General features: G+C 38.9%; 1 protein-coding gene and 3 non-coding genes across 6 annotated transcripts; 1 reads left to right on the top strand and 3 right to left on the bottom strand.

Moving 5' to 3' along the window:
• Positions 1–3555: 3555 nt before the first annotated feature.
• On the bottom strand, positions 3556–10449 carry LOC6631975 (uncharacterized). 3 transcript variants are annotated; one of them, XM_032439963.2, is made up of 5 exons: positions 10382–10449; positions 5995–6362; positions 5788–5914; positions 4126–5466; positions 3556–4014 (listed from the first exon to the last, which is right to left on the bottom strand). In XM_032439963.2, the coding sequence occupies exons 2-5, from the start codon at positions 6292–6294 to the stop codon at positions 3866–3868; spliced, it is 1917 nt and encodes a 638-aa protein (XP_032295854.1). In that variant the 5' UTR covers positions 6295–6362; positions 10382–10449; the 3' UTR covers positions 3556–3865. The 3 variants fall into 3 exon arrangements, with proteins under 3 accessions (XP_032295854.1, XP_032295855.1, XP_002055603.1); XM_032439964.2 differs by lacking the exon at positions 10382–10449 and adding an exon at positions 7889–7999; XM_002055567.4 differs by lacking the exon at positions 10382–10449 and adding an exon at positions 7303–7397.
• A 3575-nt stretch (positions 10450–14024) lies between these two features.
• On the bottom strand, positions 14025–14097 carry TRNAM-CAU (transfer RNA methionine (anticodon CAU)). Its single transcript has one exon. It is a non-coding gene; the product is annotated as a tRNA-Met (tRNA).
• Positions 14098–15401: 1304 nt separating this feature from the next.
• On the bottom strand, positions 15402–15474 carry TRNAM-CAU (transfer RNA methionine (anticodon CAU)). Its single transcript has one exon. It is a non-coding gene; the product is annotated as a tRNA-Met (tRNA).
• Positions 15475–16065: 591 nt separating this feature from the next.
• Positions 16066–16138, top strand: TRNAM-CAU (transfer RNA methionine (anticodon CAU)). The gene has a single exon. It is a non-coding gene; the product is annotated as a tRNA-Met (tRNA).
• Positions 16139–21390: the final 5252 nt, after the last annotated feature.

Raw genomic sequence — 21390 nt, 5'->3', positions numbered from 1 at the left:
TGCAGCGATTCGCACATCTAAAGCAGCGCAGCAGCAGCGCAGCAGCAGCGGCAGCTAACATTGTCACTCTTACGCTGTGATTATCAACCGATCGATGGGACCGAGGGAGGGGCCGAGATGAGCGGCACTTTGATTCAAATGCTGGCCGGCTCTCAAAATCCTTAGCATTAGAACTTTGACCAGCTGCTGCCGGCGACGGCCACACACAATTTAAGAACAGAGATAAAAATCAGGTAGATAGGCCCGTGTAGATTGATGGATAATTAACCTTTAAAGAATAACTAGCAATTCTTTTATTTTATAATTATAATTTACAATTGACGCATATTTAAACCAATAATTAATACACATATATACATATATTATAGCATCTGTAGTATTCTACAAATCTCAGCTTTCCGTTTTACTCAATCTCCCACAAAACATTGTCTGTCGACTGGCTGTGAGCATGGCTTGATTGATGACGTCGCAACGTCACCGCTCGCTCTTTCGCTCTCCCTTTCCAATTCTCATGCTCATTTATTCGCTAGCGCCATCTACCATCTAAACAGGTGCTTTGGGACGCCTCATAAAGTCAATTACAATACACAGGCAAAAAAGAACAAAATAGATAATTATACACATACACACATACATACATGTGTGGCTGTGTGTATATAGATCTGCACATAGTATATATACGGAAATAGTGAGCGATTAAAAAAAATATATATATAAATAACTGTGTGTGTCTGTGCATATGTGAGTGACGACTAACACTAATATATTATAATTCACCATGAGAATTCATAATATTAGATAATAAGTAAAAAAAAAAAGAAAAATACAAAAAAAAAACACTAAACAATACGAAACTGATTCGCGCTTGTCACTGCACGTTTTACTCAAACAAACAATAAGTTGCTCTGTTTGTAGATCGAGGGTGGATCTTAAGAATATACAGTTAGAGAATTTGTATAGTTCCCCGGGCGGATGGTGGACTTCGTGAAAATATCCATTGGAATGAATATTATATTTAGAACAATATTTTATTGAATTATACTTATTTTCTGTAACATATTTTTTTGATATCAAAATAAATTTGTTTAATTATAATAATTATATATATTTACAATAACTATAATAATAACTGCCCTTTTCTTCTCAATTTTCCCAATGTATGTCTGTTTGCTTTTGCATTTGATAAGTTTGGAAAAATATTCAACATCAACAGATTACATAAATTTCTACGCAATCAGGTCCCAAACATAATTTAGACACTCTTATATATTTATATATATATATATTTTTTTTTTTTTTTTGGTTATCTCTAAAAGCCTCTGCATTGCTTATCATTTTTCACAAGGAAGTTGTACAATTGCTGCTCAAATATACAAATTACTTAAATAGTTAAATGTGTTGGTCATATTAGAATGCCTGGTTATACAATATATATATATTATAATCAGCATATACCTGAACTAGGTATTTCAAAAACCTCCAATTTCTATCAACAACAGACTTTGCCAGCGGTTCCAGCTGTCGCACGTATTGTCAGGCGTTCGGAGCTTGAACTCGTTGCGAATTGTAACGCGCAAGTGTAGGGGGGCAGGCGCTTTTGCAAACTTAAGCATTTAGTTGTTGCAGTTATACTTGTTTTTTTTTTTTCACTTTCCTGATAGGTCATTCATAGGTTATTTCTCCCTATAAAAACTTCACAATCATATCATTATTATATAGTATATATGTTGATAATGGACAGCCACTAGTTACTATTCCAGTTTGTTTCGACGCACTTCAGCTGAAATCTTTAGCTATATGTACAGTTGATAGCCGCAAACAATTTCAATCCAAGTTGAAATACACATCAACATTAGGAATTTCCATTTATGGAGTATTTTTATTAACCCAAACAATATTTGCACACTATTTAAACGAGCCATAAAATGAGATTCTGACGAGTTCTGAATGACTGCTAACCAGCCATAAAGATATACATAGGCCTTATAAATATACTACCCAGACATTTCTCGTGCACATTTGCAAATATTTACCCAAGCCGAGCACAGGGTTTTTCTTCATTCACTCTTTCTTTTTGATAGCTCTATTTAACTAAGTTGCTTTGGATTTGGAAGACAGTGCGTCAACCAGCGGTGTCTGGGGGAGCACCTAAATTTTGACTTTCCACTTTGCACTACGCACTTGACTCGCAGCCTGGGTTGATTATCATATCGTGAGCTTTTGTGGTCTGTCATGTTTCGATAAAAATAACTTCAGTTATTGGCCAATTTATAAGGTGTTGATATAAAAGAATTGATTGTCGAAAAGGCATTGATTAATGGACGTGACTTGTATAAATGCATATATATATATATATATATATATATATATGCATATATGTATATATTTAAATACGATCTACTTGGTTCATAATATATGGCACTTTGGTTAACACCTGCCACAATCTTGATTTTGTTGGCTGCTTCTTCTAGGCTTAACTCAAAATATGCGATCCTCAGTTTGCATTTCAATATTTCTTAATTTAACTGCCAGTTCTTAGCCGTCGCTACGCTTCGGGATGCACATTTTTGCGGTTAGTTTATTGACCGAGTTCAGGCAGCAACTGACAACCGGCAACTGGCAACTGGCAACTGGCAACCGGCAATCGGCAACCGGCAAATGGCAACCGACAAATGGCAACCGGTTTATGATCCAAACCCAAGTCGCCTTTCAGAGATCAGCGACCCAGCTGGGCAAAGCAAAGCTTTTCATTAATCAGTCAAATTTGTGCAGCCAAAGGGCAGTTCACTTGGTTCCACTGGGGCTCACACTATACACACACATAAATATATATATATATATATATACATCTATATATGTATACATAAGACCTATTTCACAACATTGCCAGATACTTGCCGCACTGCCCCGGCACGCTATCCAATTACCGGCAATTGCATGACACATCGCTCGATGATGAGCTGCCGGCATGACTTGCCGTTTATGGCAAGAAAAAAATAAGACCAAAAAAAAAATTGACGAAAATCAAGCCGAAGATTAGATATGCTTGCGTACTTATCAATATTTATGATATCTGAACAATTTTCAATCACGATAGGCTCAAGCAACTAATTTTACATAATACCAGAAAACAAAATGCTATCATGACTAGATTAATTCTAATTTGTATCTCTTTGTACAAAACATAAATATTTTATCGCTAATACCTATATCGGTTCTTAACTCGTTTTGCAACACTGCACTTATGTTTTACTCTAGTCTAGCAAATCAATTATATTTTACAGGAGATATGTCTTTTTATATATATTTTATATATTTTCGAAAAGTTCCCCAACGAGAGACAACTCTTGACTACAGCCCATGCAGAGCAATTGGTGTCACCAAATGTGCCAAATTGTCGCAAATGGCCGTCGCATTGCAGGGTGCAGCATCAATTGAAATGCCGCTGAATACGACAAATGTGCGGTAACTGAATAAATCAATTGAAAATTGATTGGCGCACGCGTCCGAATAGAAATAAGTAGAACTCAAAGCACAAAATAAAATCAAATGGCATTTCGAATGGGACAGCTTACGCATATTATTAACAGTAAATATAATTCATAAAAATAATTTGCTACATTTAATTATATACAAAATGTACACTTTAAACATATTTAAAAAAAAAAAAAAAAGAAAAAAAAAGATTATATTATAATAAAATAATCATAAAAAAATGACAACAATCAAAAAACATGGCTAAACTAGACGTTATGTGGATGGAAGAAAGGATGAGGTGGATAAAAGTAGGCGTTGGTGGGTGGGCAGGCAGGCGGCAAGCGGCAGGCGGCAGGCAGGCAGGCATGCGTCCAGTTCGTGCGGCACCTCACTTAAAGTCAGCATCGGTGACAGGCGGCGATTTGCGACGGCGGGCACGAATGCAATCCTCCAAATACCAGAGGGCAATGGCCATCACGCAGAGCGCATTGAGACAGTTGAGGGTGAACGCATAGCTGGTATTGTCCCGTATCAGACCTGCGGCAAATATCGGATAGTAGGGATATTGGGCATACGAGTCCTCGGTTAGTAAACACAACAGAACATGCACAGTCACGTACGTGGGAAGGGAGGGGAGATTCTACTTACCGATCACAGGTCCAAATGCCATCGAGAATGTGCCTGACATCAGCAGCTGGAGGCCGGCGGCGGCCGGCAAACGTTTCAGCGGCACATAGCTGGGTATGATCAGGGACCAGAAGACGGTGCGGAAGGCCTTGTTCAGGCCGAGCCACAAAAAGATGGCCACCATTACATAGAAATTGGTGGTCATCGAGAGCAGAGCACGGCCCAGGCACATGCCCAGAATGCCCACCACAAAGAAGGTGCGATTGCTCCAGCTGAACTTGGCCGTGATGAGCGGTATGAGGAAGCGTATGACCAGATCAAAGAAGCCCAGCAGCGACATGGCGAATGCTATCTGACTGCTGTTGAAGCCCAGATCGCTGAGGATGAAGGGCGTCAAGATGGCGAAATTGATTTCCACAAAGTTGATCAATGTGATGCCCACGGCCAGATTGACATAGGTGATGTCGCGCAGCAGATCCAGATCGAAGAAGATGACAATTTTCTGGTAGAAGGGCAGCTTCTTGCGGCGCTCCTGCTCCTGCTCATCCTCCAGCTGTTGCAGCTGCTTGGCCGTCAGCAGCTGTGGCTCTGGCTGTGGCTGCGGCTTGAGCGGCTGCGATTGCTCATGATTCTCAAAATCATAATCGGCAACGTCCTGATCCTGCGTCTCCTCCTTGATGCTGTGGCTAACGGAGATGCTGCGATGCTGCCGGCCGCCAGAGTCACGGCTACTGAGTCGCCTCAGCTCCAAATGGCCGCGCTCGCCGCCCTGTTGCTTATCCCAGCTGTTGAGCCGGTTCCGCGTCCCGCTGCTGTTGAGGGAGGCACGCGAACCGAACCAGCCATCGTTGGCACGTGGCAAAACTGGTGTTTCGGGCTCGACCACATGCTTAATGATATCCTCGTCCTCGTCCTCAACAATCGCCTGCGATTTGGGCGGCTGCAGCGCCTCCGCATCCTTGTCCCGCTTCACCACATGCCACTTGACCGGCTGATAGATCAGCGAACAGGCGATCGTGTGCAGCGAGGCGCCGGCAAACAGCATCGTCGTGCCCTGGACCCCGAACTGCTGCAGCATGAAGGTGGCAAAGTATGGGCACACTATGGGGCCCAGACCGGCGACACCGAACTGATACGCGGTCGCCGTGCGTCGCTTCGACTTGAAGTACGTGTTGACCGCCAGCGAGGATGCGGACACTGTCAGGCCGCGTCCAAAGCCGTAAATGATTGAGAAGCTCAGCAGATACAATGTGAACGTATCGGCAAACACCATCCAGAACAGGCCCACAAAGGTCAGCACCGAGCCAACCAGGGCCACCACCCGGTACGTATACCGACGGAACAATGGACCATTCAGCAGACCTGGCAAATATGCGTAAGAATACATTTAGATACACAAAGACTTTCCGATGAACAAAAACGATTCTGAGAGTACTCTGTTCCTAGCCAAAACTGGTGGCTTGAACTGTTCAACTGGTTCAATTTGGCAATTTGAATCTATTTAGTTGACTTGGTTAGCTTGTAACATATATTTAAGGGAATTCATGGTTCTCTCTCTTGCTAGACGTAACTTTTTCCCAGTCGACAGAGAGCAGAGTATAAGTCTCATGGAAACTCATGGTACTCGAAGAACTTTGGTTCCACTCTAAAGCACCAGCTTGAAGAAAGCATTCTTTGACTCACCTGTGAAGGCTGAGACGGCTATCTGTGTGTTGATAATTGTGGTCAGCTCCGAGTTGCTGATGCCCAGGCTGGCGAACCGTGCGCGAAAGATGATGCCAAACTGTTGCGCCAACGCGAAAGTGACCAGCTGAAAGGGTTCGGAATGTGGATATGTGTTATATGATTCGATAAGGGGGGCGCCTAGGATAAATATCGGCTGCTACTTACAATATTGATGCCGCTGGCGACGGCCACCAACCAACCCCAGCCGCCATCGGGCGCCACAAAATCATCGCCCAGGTCGCTCTTGTCCCGCCGCTTCTTCTTTGCGGGATGCTTATCTGGATGCGCTGCTGTTGTTGTTGTTGTTGTCTGCTTGGGTGGCTGTTCCTCATACTTTGTTAGCTGCGGCGGCGTCGCGGCCTGCTCCTTGGGCAGTATTAATCTAAGTGCACCGCTGTTGTTGTTGTTGTTGTTGATATTGTTGTTATTGCTGGCCGGGCTGCTGCCATTTTTGTAATCAGTCATCGTTAAAAGCTGGTCTTATTGTTGCATCCCTGGGTGGTCACACTGATCATTGGCTGGTCACAAGATGCCTGCAAAAGTAGAATGTTTGCAAAGCGATGAGAACTAGAACTGCTCTTTGGGTCATCTTTGCCTTGTAATTCTCAACAAGTTACGGCTGCAAAAAGGACACAGTTAGCAATCCTAGGATCGCTGATGATGGACTCGGCAGGTTCTAGTTGTCAGTCTACAAATCACAATATTACCCGGACTAAGAGTCGCTATCGCTGCCCCCAAAGATCAGAGACGACGGCAATAGGTCAAACTGATGTCTGATACACGCCGTAAAATTATGCAAATCATTGTGACTGTCTTGTTTGGAAATCGCCTCGAAATATTAGCCCAAGCAGCCTCCCACAACGACATGGAAACAATGGTGAGTCGCAATATCGACAGATTGATATTTTTAAAAACTTGTATAATATACAAATGTATATCTTTCATACAAAATACTAAATAACATGTTGAAACCAGAGCTGTTTGTTAACCTTCAGCTATGTACAATTATATTATTTACCGAAAACTGATTACAAGTACATATATATTATTTATTTATACATATATTTGTAAGTTTTATCTGCCAGTTGCGCTGAGCAGAAGGGCGCAGAAATGGGCCAAAATGGAATAGCTTAAGTGAGGGGTTGCCTTACAGCAGAATGTGGAAACACTTCAATGGGCCAAGATAAGATCATGAAAAAAGCATCGACACGTTATTAATTAAAGGCTTTCTTCGCGATCCTTAGTTAATTTCCAAAGACAGAAAGAAACAAAAAAAAAAAAAAATAAAACAACAGACACACAAACGCAAAGATTAGATTAGATGCCATTCAAAGCCTTCCGAACATAGAACAGAGATGTTTATTCAACTCATTTGGCGAACAGTTGTGTTAATTAATCAGCGTATATTATTTTCATTATATATATTTTTTTTTTATTGTAAACTATGCCCCTTGGCACTTAAACAACAATTACAATTATACAAAATTTTCAGAGCTATCGGAATTATCAGAGCCGGCGCACTGATCGACCCGGTTCGAACGTTGCCGCTGATCGCACTGACCACAAATGATATTTCGTTTGCTCTCTTTTCACTTAATTAAGTTCCTTCGTTTTTCGTTTTGTGGGTCGCAAAAGTAACACCCATTATATAAATAACCCAAATAAAAAACCTCATTGATTGCTGTTGTTCTTCTTGTTGTTATCGCTGCTTTTTTTTTGGAATTTGTATCGAGTTTTAGCGATCGCGATCACACTTTGAGAGCCCGCTCGCGGGGCCCTCATTCAGGGCCATATACCAGCCGAATATGGCATTGACCAGGCGGACGAGGCCCATAAACGCGAATGACGCCAGGCGATATCGTGTCCAAGATATCTTCGGCAATTCGTAATGAAATGTACATATAAGTATATGAAAACCGACAAGCCAGAACCGAGAAACGAGAACGGACAACGTCGAACATTGAAATTGGCACGCGGTGATAAGCCAAACAGTTCCACTTTTAACTTGGCCGGCAATGCCTCCTCCACGTAACTGTTCCACTTCTAAAGGTCCACCTACCTCAGGCTGGTTACCTGGAAACTGGCGCCCGGATCCGGGTCTTCGCGGGATAAACTGTTGTTGACTGCTGTAAAGCAACAGCTCAACTGGCAGAACCTGATATAACTGGCATTTTGTCCAGATAGATAAATTAAACAACCCGAGTTCCCGAGTTCCCGAATCAGCATCGAGCTGCCGAGTCGGCTGGCCGAGAACCGAGCTTTGAACCGACTATATTATCGACTAAAAATAATAATAATAGTTATAATGTTGTGCGGAAGGTCGCCAGAAATACGTTTTGCACAGACATTGTAATTGTTAGTTTGCTAGTCAAATAACAATTTAAAAAATAAACAGTACGAGAAAAATCTCCAACAATTGTTTGACAACGTTTCGAAATAACATTGAATGTTTTGCAATTCGAGCACTATGAAAAGACTTTTAAATAGAGACTAGGAACTCTCAAACTGATAACTGGAACTAAAAAACCAGACTGCAGATTATGCTTATCATATCTACCAAGAATCGGTTTACGAACCAAATCCTAAGCCCCCAAAAACTTTGTTAGTTTTCCCCTTAAGTCTGTTTATGGATCGAAGTAAAATTGTTAAACGTAATTTAATTTGATTATTGATTTGAGCCATAATAACTATAAAAATCATGTTGTGCCTTGATATTTAATGTAAAACAAAAGAATCAGGTTTCAGCAGAAAACCTCACAGACTTGAATCACCTTACGCAGAATTCTATTCAATTGATGGCGTAGACGCTGAAGGATGGGGGCGAGTTGGGAGAGGGTCTGTCAATGCCAATGGTAAACAAATGCTATATTTATGGAATATTTTGATTATGGTAGCTTCTCATTCATACATACTAGTATATTCGACAAGTATTCGACGGCCAGCATATGCCATAATTTTATTTGAACAATCATAATGTGTGTCAATATCCCAATAATATGAGAACTAAGCCAGTTCCTGTTAGGGATTTTGCCTATGATAAGGCACTGAAACTGAAACCTTGGCAAAGTAATCAATCAAAAAGCATGTGCCACGCCTGACGTATACTGACAGCAGCCACTGTTCATCAAGGCAACCAAGGCTATAACTCTTGATATGCATATGACAGGGCTTCTTTCTATATAGATATTGACACATGCATGTGATGGCCAAATAATTCCATTATTTCCTGATGCTATCCTACAGCAAAAAGAAGCTGATTGGAAATTAAAAGACAACTAATATGTATAGCTATATATACTCATAATATAAATGTATATAGGAAATATAGTTGGTTTATTTGCAGACAATCATTATCAGCCGAATGCGAATCATCGTTCCTCAGGAAATGACAAACAGTCGTAAAATGTGTGATTATACATTTTAGTAAGTAACTAAATATCATATTCTAAGCCAACATCCAACTGGGTACACGTAAGTGTTTATGATCCGGCACAGTAGACGCCAGAGGCAGAGGCAGGTGTATTAACTTTATAGCAAGCTAAGCTGAGAGCAAACATTAGTGCAATTAGAGCTCAAGCTGAATGAAATATACGACGAGGCTCTCAGCTCGCGACACTCCATAAAATAAAACTGTATTTGCACAATGAAAAGACGAGACGAGTCGAATTATGCTAATAACAAGAAAAACGACTAGTTGTGAAACAACGAAGTTTGAAGACCCTTCAAACTGCATATATGCATACATATACAAAATAATAGGCCGATTTGTAGCTGTAAGGTTTTATGGATATGGTAGAGAATCGAAAGCTCGTTATAACTCAGTTTGAAGAATACTTCCGAAAACTTGTTCTTTAACTGATTGTTCCGAGACACCTATATGATATAGTAGTCAGATTTAAATAAGATTTTGTTTATATGTAAGGAAGAACTTTACTTTCGACCGATAAAATATAGATAGACAGACCCAAGCAGAATAACACGACGTGGCTGATCACAGAATGTCACCTTCTATGCGTGTCACACGGCATGACATACTGTTAATACCCTTTATGAGTGTATCATAAGCGAGACGGGCGCTGTTTGCCCACTGTTCAAATCAACTTTCAAGTAATTAGCGAATGGGGCTAGCGCGACAAGGTGTTAAGCCGCGTGCGCCGACGCAATGAGCCAATCTGTGATTGATGTCGACTTTGATTGATGCACGCTCAAATTCAAATATTAACTGATAAAGGACTCAGCGGCACCTGAGGTATGCACCGATAATACCCATAATTGGCATATCGTTGCACGTGATACGCCAATTAGATAAAGTTCAGTGTGTGACAAACGCACGTGCGTTTTTCTTTGAGTGTAGCTAACGGTAAATGCTTAGCTAACAATCATTGCAATTAATGCTTAACAACAAACACACACACACACATACACTTTAAGCCGGCATACGTTTTGTGCTTCTTGTTGTTATTGTTGTTGCTAAGTGCGTCGCACGCCTTGTAACAAGAAACAACAACAAAAAAAAAATAAATAAAATAAATAATAATAATATTACACGCACACAATTGAAACAAAACGGGGGACAACTTTTCCGTAACGTACTCCAGCACGAACTGAACCGAACAAATTTGTAAATTATAGTATTAAACGGCCGCAGCCGACCACAAACACAAGCACACAAAAACGCGCTCTCATTTACACACAAATACAGCGCTTCTCTCTGTTTGTGCGTGTGGTCGCACGTGTGTGTGACCGTCACTGTCTGTCTGTGTGTATGTGTGTGTGTACGCGTGTGTCTGTGTGTGTGTGTGTGTGTACTATATCATTTCACATGCGGAGCAGCTTTTTAAACATTTACTTTCGCTCGAACGGGATGTCCGCGTGTGCGTATTTTTTTGGTCTACGCTGTTTTTGTTTCCATTCGTTTTTATTTTCGATATTTTGTATTCGAGCTTTGACTGTTTCAACAACAACAAAACAAAAAAGAGAGACAAGAAAAGAAACGTTTGCAGCACGCCGAAGATTGACTGCCCTAACAAAAAATTGTATTCGATTTGTGCTAGAGATTCTTCTGATCCTAACTCTATGTAAAAAGCATTCGTTAAACTGTTTTCGAATATAACAGTTTTTGGCTCAAACTTTAAAATCGTCGAAAAGTTTGCATATTAAAATTATCAATTTTTAATTATCTTCTGATAATAAGATAACTTGGCAAAAGCTGTCGTCCATTTGGTTATATTATATATACAATACGTTTGCAATCAACTTTATAGTCATTAAAAATTTAAAATTTTTCAAAATATTATGAAGCTCTGCAAAGCACAGTCAAAAACTTTCCTTTCGACCACTACACTATCTATATACATATATATTGACCATATATTTATATATATGTATATATATATATAAAATCTGAAATTCATATTTAGTTTATGCTGTCACATATCGTGCTGCAAAATTGATATACCATTTTGCTAGTGCATAAAATCGAAAAGAAATTGTACATATTTTTTTTTTGTATTTTTTTTTTCTGATAAGAATTTTTGCGCCTCTGCTGTTTTTATTTGCCGTTTGTATTGTTATTGCTGGGCGCCGGACCGGGACAATTATCAGCACTCACAACACTCACACACACACAGCCGCGCACACCCATACAAATGCAGATAAAAACATAAATGCATTCACCAACACACACAGTTACAATACTAAACACATATTCATAAATACATTACGATAGGAAGAGCGATTACAATTTGATTTGGCCATGGCTCACAGTGTCACAAATACTCGCGAAATGTGAATAAAAATAAAATAGAATATTTATGCCGAACTGCAAATAAGATCCTGGTTAAGATTAATAGAATCTGTCATTTCACATAATGCATTTATAATTCGAAATAACTTCTTTTTTTTTTAAATGTTTCTCGCTGTGCAAATTGTGCTTCGACCACTGTGCGTTTCTTATAGTGTCTGGTCGAATGGTTGAATATTTTGCTAGCGGGCGTATCCATTCCATTGCCAAGGCTAGTGCTTTTAGCCAAATTGAATATCACATATGTACGTTATATCTTTAGGCCCCGATGGCGTGCCATATTGGCCTATGTCTATGGAAATACGCATTAGGTATCTCATTGGTGAGAGCTCTCTCTCACGCTCTATGAGCGGTCTATATGGCCTGCTTCAATGCTCTGGTCGAGCAAACAAATCTATCAATGCCCAAGACATTTTTATTTACAGCAATTAAGAGCAAAAATTGAAGTACTTTTATTGTAGCTTGGCAATCCTAACTAAACTAATAATAACATTTTCAATTTACTTGGAAAATATACAAGATTTTTATTTTTACATTTCATTGATTGTCTCAGTCAAGTTTGGAATCAAATAGTTTCAACTATAGCATATCTTTTACCATGCCATTTTAAATACTTGTCTTTTCAAGTTCTCGACTTTCCCAGATCTTGATTTTCCAAGTTCTTGACTGTCCAAGTTCTCGACTTTCAACTTCCGTAATTTCACTTTAACCGAACAGATTTTCATCCCTCTTGTTAATGGCTTGTGCTGCTTTTTGACTTGGCCAAACCACAGAACCTCAACCTAAACCTAACCAAGTTCTTTTCAAAAGATGTTTTGGTTGCTTCATTTTGTTTATACCCCGAACCCATTTAAAATGGGTATAAGGGTATATTGTATTTGTGCAAAATCCAAATATATGTAACAGGCAGAAGGAAGCATCTCCGATCCCATAAAGTATATACATTCTTGATCAGCATCAATAGCCGAGTCGATCTAGCTAGGTCCGTATGTATGGACGCAAAGATCTCAGAACCTATAAGAGCTATAGACTTGAAATTTTAGATGTAGGTGCTCAGGTCAGATCGAGTTTGTTTCCGATAATCGATAACTTACTCCGTTTCCAAGCAATCGATATCGAAAATCGATATCGATATCCTGTTTTTTTTTTTGGCAATTTTGGTAAATAATAAGAGCTAGAGTCACGAAACATGCTATGTTGTTTCTAAAATAGAATATATAAATGCATTTGATGTTGGATGACGAGGGTTCAGGGTATCCCCTATTCGGGAGCTCCCGACTAGAACATCTTACTTGTTTTGCCTTAGATTAATGCGTTCTGAGGAAGATAATGATGTTGCGTCGATATATATATATATACATATGTAAGTAAGTGAATGCAATTCGTCAGCTGAATATTCATTTATATCTTCCTTTTCTGTAGCTTTGTTAAATGACCTTCCAAGATGGCCTTAACAATTGGTTAACTTGCAATTAGGCGGTGGCTTCGGTGGATAACAAAAAAACATTCCGCTTACTTGGACCTTTGTACATGTCGTTCATAAAAATGGTTTGCATTTAACAATTCTCTTATTGATAAGCTGAATTCTAATAATTGCCGTACGCCTGTTTTGGCTGCGGTGCAAAGAGCAAAGTGGGTGTGTCTTCTGCCGCCCCTCTGCCCCAAACGGGGCCTGCGCCAATAAACCCAGCGAAACAATAAAACAGAAACACGCTATACGAAATAAAAGCACATACATTATATATATACATATATATATATATATATATATACTTATAGCTATAGAGACCTGCCCCCATAATGCATGAATGCCACAGTAGAACCACACTTGACCAAAACAATAATTAATAAAAACTGCGTGTACTTACGAAGTATGTACTTCTTTCCAGAAACAATAAACATATATCAATCGGCATGCGGACACTTGAAGTCGTTTGTTGCATGGCAAGTCGGTTCCCAAATAAATATATAATTTCGAGTGCAACTAGTCCTTCAGTTCGTCATAGTTAGGGCTAGAATTTCTGTTATGTCAAACAGCTGTTGAAGTCACATTTCCTATATCTATGCAGAACATGCTCGATTGATGTTAAGGCAGCCCAAAGTCCAAGGAACCGAATGCCAACTTGACTCAGTCGCATATAAACGATACGCTGATAGTGTGTAGCGATAAAATTGGACACAAATTGTCAAAGGGAATGCCGCCAGCATTAAATCGCACCTCGATCAAAACTGAAATAACAAAATATATGAATATATATATATATATATATATATATAAGATAAACACTTACCTCAACATTCACAACTCTGCATTAGGTGTTTTCTAGTTGTTAGGCAAAAACTTGAAACCACAAAAACAAAAACCAATAAAAACCAAAAACAAAAAAGAAGCTGCCCCGGGTGAGGCTCGAACTCACGACCTTAAGATTATGAGACTTACGCGCTGCCAACTGCGCCACCGAGGCCGTACGACGCGTGGCCAACAATGTTCTGGCTTGAGTTGAAACGCTCGTCTAGGATAATGTAAAATCAGATGGAAAATTTGTTAGCATTGAGTTACCTATATACATAAAATATTTATATAAACATAGCTAACAAGTGAATTCGTATCGGGGTAACATTCGTTCAATATATGTATATAGATATATAAAAATATCTGAAAATACGCACACATTGCCTACTTTAAGGCGCACGCATTTTAAAAATGAGTCTGCCTACTTTAAGCTGTTCCACAAATATGCCAGTCACAAGTATCAGGAGATTCATTAGTGTAATTGATGCAATTGCGTTCCTCCCGCTATAGCCCTTTACAATCAAAGAGCATATAAAAATCACTCTTCGATTATAAAGCGCCAGTGCAAGCTGTACGTCGTTAATACCCTTGAAAGAGATTGCCAGCCGAAGGGGCATGCTCAGCTGGCAATTCCTACAATTTTGTAGGCTGTAAAATGTTGGATAGGTGCCAAATTCATCCGAAAGCCTGTTCCGCTGGGAAACCCAGGACTGCCTATAGCATATATGTATGTTAGTTTAGTATAAAATAAAATAGAATAGCATCCCATGATCCCAAGAGCTGATGCTTTAAGAGGACTTTCGTCAGTTTTGTTTCATATCGGAGAATACCTCATTACCGCACTTCTGCTGACCACCTTAGCGACTAGGTTGGGCTCTGAGCCCATGTTGCAAATCTTAAATTCTCTATCTACAATATAATTAAGCATGTGCTCACCTTCTATGTGGGTGGGCCTTCTGTTGCCCAGGTCCATTAGGGTTTATTTCTCGATGCCTCTATCACATTTTTTGCGTTTGCCGTCTGCTCACTGCTGGCTGAGAAATTAAATAGTATTTTGTATTAAGATAATAGCGCTAGCTGCCGACACCTTCGGAGACGGTTCAGTTGCAGATTTTGTCAGCCATTATTAATAAATAATTACATATCGTTTTAATGTTAGTTTCTTTGAATTGTCTGCAGGAAAGGCCCAAATTGATGCATTTACGTACCGCCCGATCTAGCCCTCTGCACGCAAAGAGTATGCAGAATTCGCTCTTTGAGTACGGAGTACCAGTGCAAGCTGAACGCCGCTGTGAATACCCTTCAAGATTGTCAACCAAAACAAAAAAAAAAAAAGATCTTTAATTGGCAATGTCTAAATATATATCGATACTTGGCTAAGAGTTTTTATCCCTAAAATTATAGATATATATATATTGTATCTATGTATATTTAAAGTTTTACTTAATATTTATTTGAGACGTTAAAAAAGTTAATTGCCCCGGGTGAGGCTCGAACTCACGACCTTAAGATTATGAGACTTACGCGCTGCCTACTGCGCCACCGAGGCCTTCTTGCGGAGGACGAATCCTTTTTGAAATTTGAAAGCCTTTTTAAAGTATTTTGGGGGCAGTTTGCCAATTTGTGTCGAGAGCCAAATTTGAGACACTTAAAGTGTATAAAACCTGCAAAAATCGAAATGCAGTTAGATAAATAATTGTATTTGGTGTTTGTTGTAAACGCCTTGTTGTTGTGGGTCGTTAGGGCCAACATGGACCGGGAAGAGGCCACCAACAACATTGTCATATGTTCACAAGCACAAGAACAAAAACAAAATTGAAAATGATTAATTAGTTTATTTCCAAATACAAATTATTCGTTGTACTCGATGGAAGTGCGTTTCTTTGGCTTTAGCCCTTTGCAATCAAAGAGTATATACAAAACACTATTTGACTAGAAAGTGCCAGTGCAAACTGAACGCCTATGGTAATACCCTTTAACAAGATGGTCAATCACATAAATATTGACACTTAATACGCTATATTAAATAAATATGTTGAATTTTGCATGAGGCCTAGGTTATTGAAGAACAAGATTAATATATACATATAGATATATACATTTATATTTATATCTTTATCTAATTTTTGTCATATCCAAGGCCTCGGTGGCGCAGTAGGCAGCGCGTAAGTCTCATAATCTTAAGGTCGTGAGTTCGAGCCTCACCCGGGGCAGGTAGCTTTTTTTAGGACATACATACAACAACAAAAATGCACAACTATATTTCGGCTTCAAGGATAGAGACTAAGTAAGACATACGACATATTGTAAAAGCAACTTATTACATTTAGATACTTTTACTACATAAATTTATACTATATAGAAGAGAAAGATGTAGATTAGGATAGCGACTTAGTAACGGACATGCTAGATAAGTATATATCTATCTATATAAATCACATGTCTTTTACTAAGCTTCTATTCTACGTATCTATGTCTCTTACTATGTATCTAGATAGAATAGTGACTTAGTAGAAGACATATTAGTAGTTGCATATAGATACTTCTCATATGTCTAATGCAATATGCACACACATAAATCTTAAAATTACATATTTTATCTAAGTGTCTAACCTATCTATACTGTTATATTCATCTTGCGCTGCTATAGATACTTATCTATTACTAGTTTCCTATCCTTAATTTTACTTTAATACGCATCTTTCTCTTCTATATAGATACTTATCTGCTATGCGTATTACTAAGTCTCTATACTATAATACTAAGCATTCTTAAGTTGATTAGTCTGCACACATTCCACTGTTTCAGCAATATTCATCCCACAATGCCAAAGTAATTGATGCAATGCGTTCGTCCCGATATAGCCCTTTACAATCAAAGAGTAAATAAAAATCATCTCTTTGATTAGAAAGTGCCAGGGCAAGCTGAACGCTGTCATAAATATCCGGAAAATTCAAAAGTCCTTTGTGTAGACTCCTTAACTAATTAAACATAATATACAAAAGAGAATCATGTAATGTATTTTTATATATAATATTACCTGCATATTAACAGCTTCTGGGATTCCATGGATTTTCATGCCTTTGTTTTCCGTTCTAATTGGAATGTGAAAAAGTATTGCATGCTTCGGGGCGCCATTATTGGGCATGTTTTTCGCTGCATACTTTTCGGCTTGAATGAAAATATCCTTAACACATTTGCATATTTGTTTTGTTGAGGCTGGAACTGACGCTCCTTTCATGTTGACACTTTACAAGCCAAGAGCATATCAAAACTACTCTTCGATTGCAAAGCCTCAATAAAAACTGAGCAACTTTTCGTACTGAGTTTTCGCAATGACTCAAATGTCAACTAATGTGTGTTAACTGTGCACCATTTGTTCGCTATTGTAAATCACTAAACTATTATTATATTAGCAATTGTTAATCATGGCAGTATTATTAAATGCGTGGAGATTATAGATATTGCACTTTATGCCGTATTTTATCAACACTTTCATTGGACTATGCGGACATCTGTTTCGGGCAGCGGTGAGAATAAAAGTGTTTCGTCAATGAGGTAAGAAATAGTGTCGGCTGGAAGATAACTTTTGACGCTATTTCGAACCGCAGAAACAAACGCCCTTTCTTGCATATGTTAAACGAACGCCCTTCTATTGCTGTCGCTTGGGGGATAAGAGGGCGATATCAATATGTTAAACTTTTAACATCACATATCGACAACTTATCTGCTTAACTTTCCGTTTCTCTCTATCTTTATATAATATATATATAAATATGTGGCCAACTAGACAATGAGGCGATTGACTGACTTAGGGATTGATTGATTGATTGATTGATTGATGAGCACACAGTCGTAAGAGCTAGAGCTAGAGCTAGCTGACTTAGGTCCAGTATGTTATGAAGCTGCATCCTAAGACGGGGCTCTGGAGAATTCCACCCGCAAGTGTGAAAAAATCGCGGAAAGCGTTTGGGAGTAATTATTTTGTTTGGCATCCAAAACGCTTCAAAGATCTTTATTCAAATTCGTTTGAAGGGTGTTTTACACTTTTCATCCCTTCAACCCTTCTCGGCGGAAATGGGTATAAAAGATTTGGTGAGTCAAGTTTAGAGTTCAAATTCATTTTGAAGGATTCCTATGAAAATGCACTTTTCGTAGAATCTGAACTTTTTTAGCTTAGTTTTTAGTTCTGTCCGATTGGCTTCACCCACAACTGTGGAAAATTTGTGGAAGAAAGCTGGATGAAACTTTTTGTTGATCCTTCAATCGATTGCCAAATATCTATGTTAGTTATATTTAATCTCACGAGAGTGGAGAATATATATTGGTATACCCGCCAGTATACCCTGTACTATATTGACAAACCCAAAGTAATTTTAATGTGTCTGCTTAATGATTCGTCAATTGTGTTGAACAGCAACAAATTGAATAAAAATCATTGATTGTTGCCTCCAGAACTTGTGACTAGCGCTGAGCATCGTTTAGAGAGCACGTGAATATCACGAGAAATTCATAAGCCATTTGAATATATACATAAATACATACGCGTCACGCGAATTAATCAATTTATATAAACAATCAATGACATTTGATAATACAACTAAGTATATGTGTGTATATACATATATGTATGTATGTGCTCTATTCAGGAGCTAACACGTTCCGGCTGGCATTACTTTTAGAAATTGACATGTACTTGTACTTTTTCAGATCAGCTGGCAATGGCTAGCATGTAATATGCCAAAGGGTTATCAACTGAGTGCAAGTACATTCATACAAGCATCGCTCTGTCTCTGTAGTTCTCTATTTGTCGGGAAACCAGTTTCGCCTTCAGCTCAGCTGTCGAACAGCTGAGTGATGTACTACATGCGTTAATTATAGAGAGTGTGTACAAGTATTTTGGGTACATACCTGCAGCTCGACTCTATGGGAACATGTGCATGACGTCAGAGCTGAACCGAACGAATGTAAAGATACATATGTTATTTTGCCCTTGTCCCCGAAAATTTCCATAAACAAATCGAATGTGTCGCCGCCTAAAGGCATGGATATATGTGGATGTGGATGTGGATGTGAATGTGAATGCCCATGCTCCATATAGGACACGCGAGCCCGAAAATATTATCCGCTGTGAACCCGCCGGACTCGTGAACCCAATACTTAACAAATTTGTCGCCGTTGCTTTGTTACAATGCCGCTTCAGTCAACGGAACTTAAACGTACGTCATCAGTCTGTCCATCAATCACATTGTCAGTCAGTCAGTCAGTTAATTTCCTTTTTCGCCCATTGCCATACATTGCCATTCATGGGGGCAATCTGTTTGAGCGTGTGGCAACCACACAAATCGCTCGAAATCACTAAAAACACCAACAACAACAACAACAATAGATATGTCTATCAACAATACACATATATGTGGGTATATGGAACAAGGCAATATAATAAACTAAGAACAAATATGAATAATACAAGTACTTAACTGAACAACAAACACATCGAAAAGTATTTACAACTTTTTCAAATAGTATTTATGCAAATGCATTGAATTTTTGTCTCTTGCCATTATCTGTTATAGTATTTTCAACTTCGATTGCAGCGCACTTAACTATTCGTATAAGCCGAAAGAAAGTTTAGTACCCACAAAATATACTGGAGTGTTTCAGTCGAGATTTTCCAACAAACATTACAGAGCAAAGTGTGCTTGAATAACTTCGGAGCTTGAAGTCCGATCTACATTCGATTTCCAGGGCCTAAACATGGCACTCAAAAGTCTCCCAATTGGTTTTTAACGATATTATAGAAATGGGGCAGATATCAGGAAATGATAAACATGTTCTGTGTTTAATATAAGCTCATTTAAATGTCAAATTCATCCCCTCTCTCCACCCTTCTCGTCTGAGACGCGTTTATGCGGGTGGACAGACAGACGGACCTGGTTAGATCGACTTCGTTTCTGTTGAATTATATATATATATATGCTTTATAGAATATGTCTGTTACTACGCATTAGTATAAAGTATATTATTTTTAGCCATTTCAAATGGATACAGGGTATGAGGAGCGAGCATAACAGTTTATTTAGTCACACCGATAGCTGTATACACTCATATGTATATCGAATATACATACTAATAAGCTTGAATTTCATAAGGTTCTTGTTTGAGATGTTAATGTACATACATACATACATACATACATACATATGCGTATGCCTCTATACATATGTGTGTGTATATGAATGTGTGCATAAATTGTTGTGCTTTTACAGAGTATCTAAGCACAAGCTTGAACAGAAACTAACCACCCTCAAGTTGCTGCGCCTCTCTCAGAGATTATTCATGTAAGTCCACACACCCACACACACACACACACACACACACACACAGACACACATGAGTGTGTAGGTTTGTATGCGCATATGCGTCAACGCATGGCGTCACTTGGGAGGCGCAACAAGTACATGTAACAAACACATCAGGAAGGAAGCGAAGCGTTCAATCCGGCGGCAACATGTAAATCCAAAAGGTTTGCTTGCATTTTTTGTTCACATTATCGATTCCTTATCATGGAGCTGTCTTCTATTTCTTTTTTTGGCAGAGCACACGCTGGGCGCCTGGGCATGACAGTGTCCCCCGGCGTACAGTGTGGGGCGGCGTCCAAGGCTTGTGCTTACGCACATATCAATGCGCTGTAACAATCCTGCAGATACACGTGTCCAAACCTGTGACTCCGTGTGCGCAATTGACGGCAGCATTGACAGTGGACCGGGCAGGAGCGCAAACTTGGCGCTGGAGCGAACGAGTATTGAGCCGAGATTTCATTTTCAGTTTTCGAATCTTCAATGTTCATTTCCATTTTGGTCTCCCAGTGTCAGCATCGTGTTAGCGCATAATATTATATTTTTTTTTTAACAAATTTTTTTTCAAGTTAAGACAGTGCACTTGCATCGAATTGTAAGAAGTCAAGGTGTGAATTCAACAAATTTTAGTAATGTGCAAATAACAAAGAAAACGGAAGAAAAAAAATCGAAAAATTTTGTAATTAAATTTTTTTAAATTTAATAAGAATATTTTCAGTCCAAGCGCTGGCAAAACGGCAACCTGTTGGAAAAAATAGAAACGAGCTCAACATTTCGATATTTTGTTGTGAACAAAATATGTAACCATTGCTGGGAAGGTTCACTGGGCTCTACAGGTATTTTCGATAATATTCAACGGTAAATTGTGCCTAAAATGAGTAAGTCGTATATATACTACAGTGAAAACTCTCTTGAGCGGACAGCGACCGACAGCGTCGGGCTTAAGGATTGATGATTGTAAGGGAGATGCACATTGTTGACAATTGACAATAGTATGTTTAAATTTGTATCAACTTTTAATATATATATTTGTCATAGTCCGTGTGTTCGTATCAGGAAACAATTTTTCGTTTGTTAATATTTATCAAATTTTTATATACCGGAAC

The sequence above is a fragment of the Drosophila virilis genome, chromosome X (assembly GCF_030788295.1).
Source record: "Drosophila virilis strain 15010-1051.87 chromosome X, Dvir_AGI_RSII-ME, whole genome shotgun sequence".
Classification (NCBI taxonomy): domain Eukaryota; kingdom Metazoa; phylum Arthropoda; class Insecta; order Diptera; family Drosophilidae; genus Drosophila; species Drosophila virilis.
Note: the sequence above shows the minus strand (reverse complement) of the source record. Positions and strands in the feature narration are given on the sequence as shown.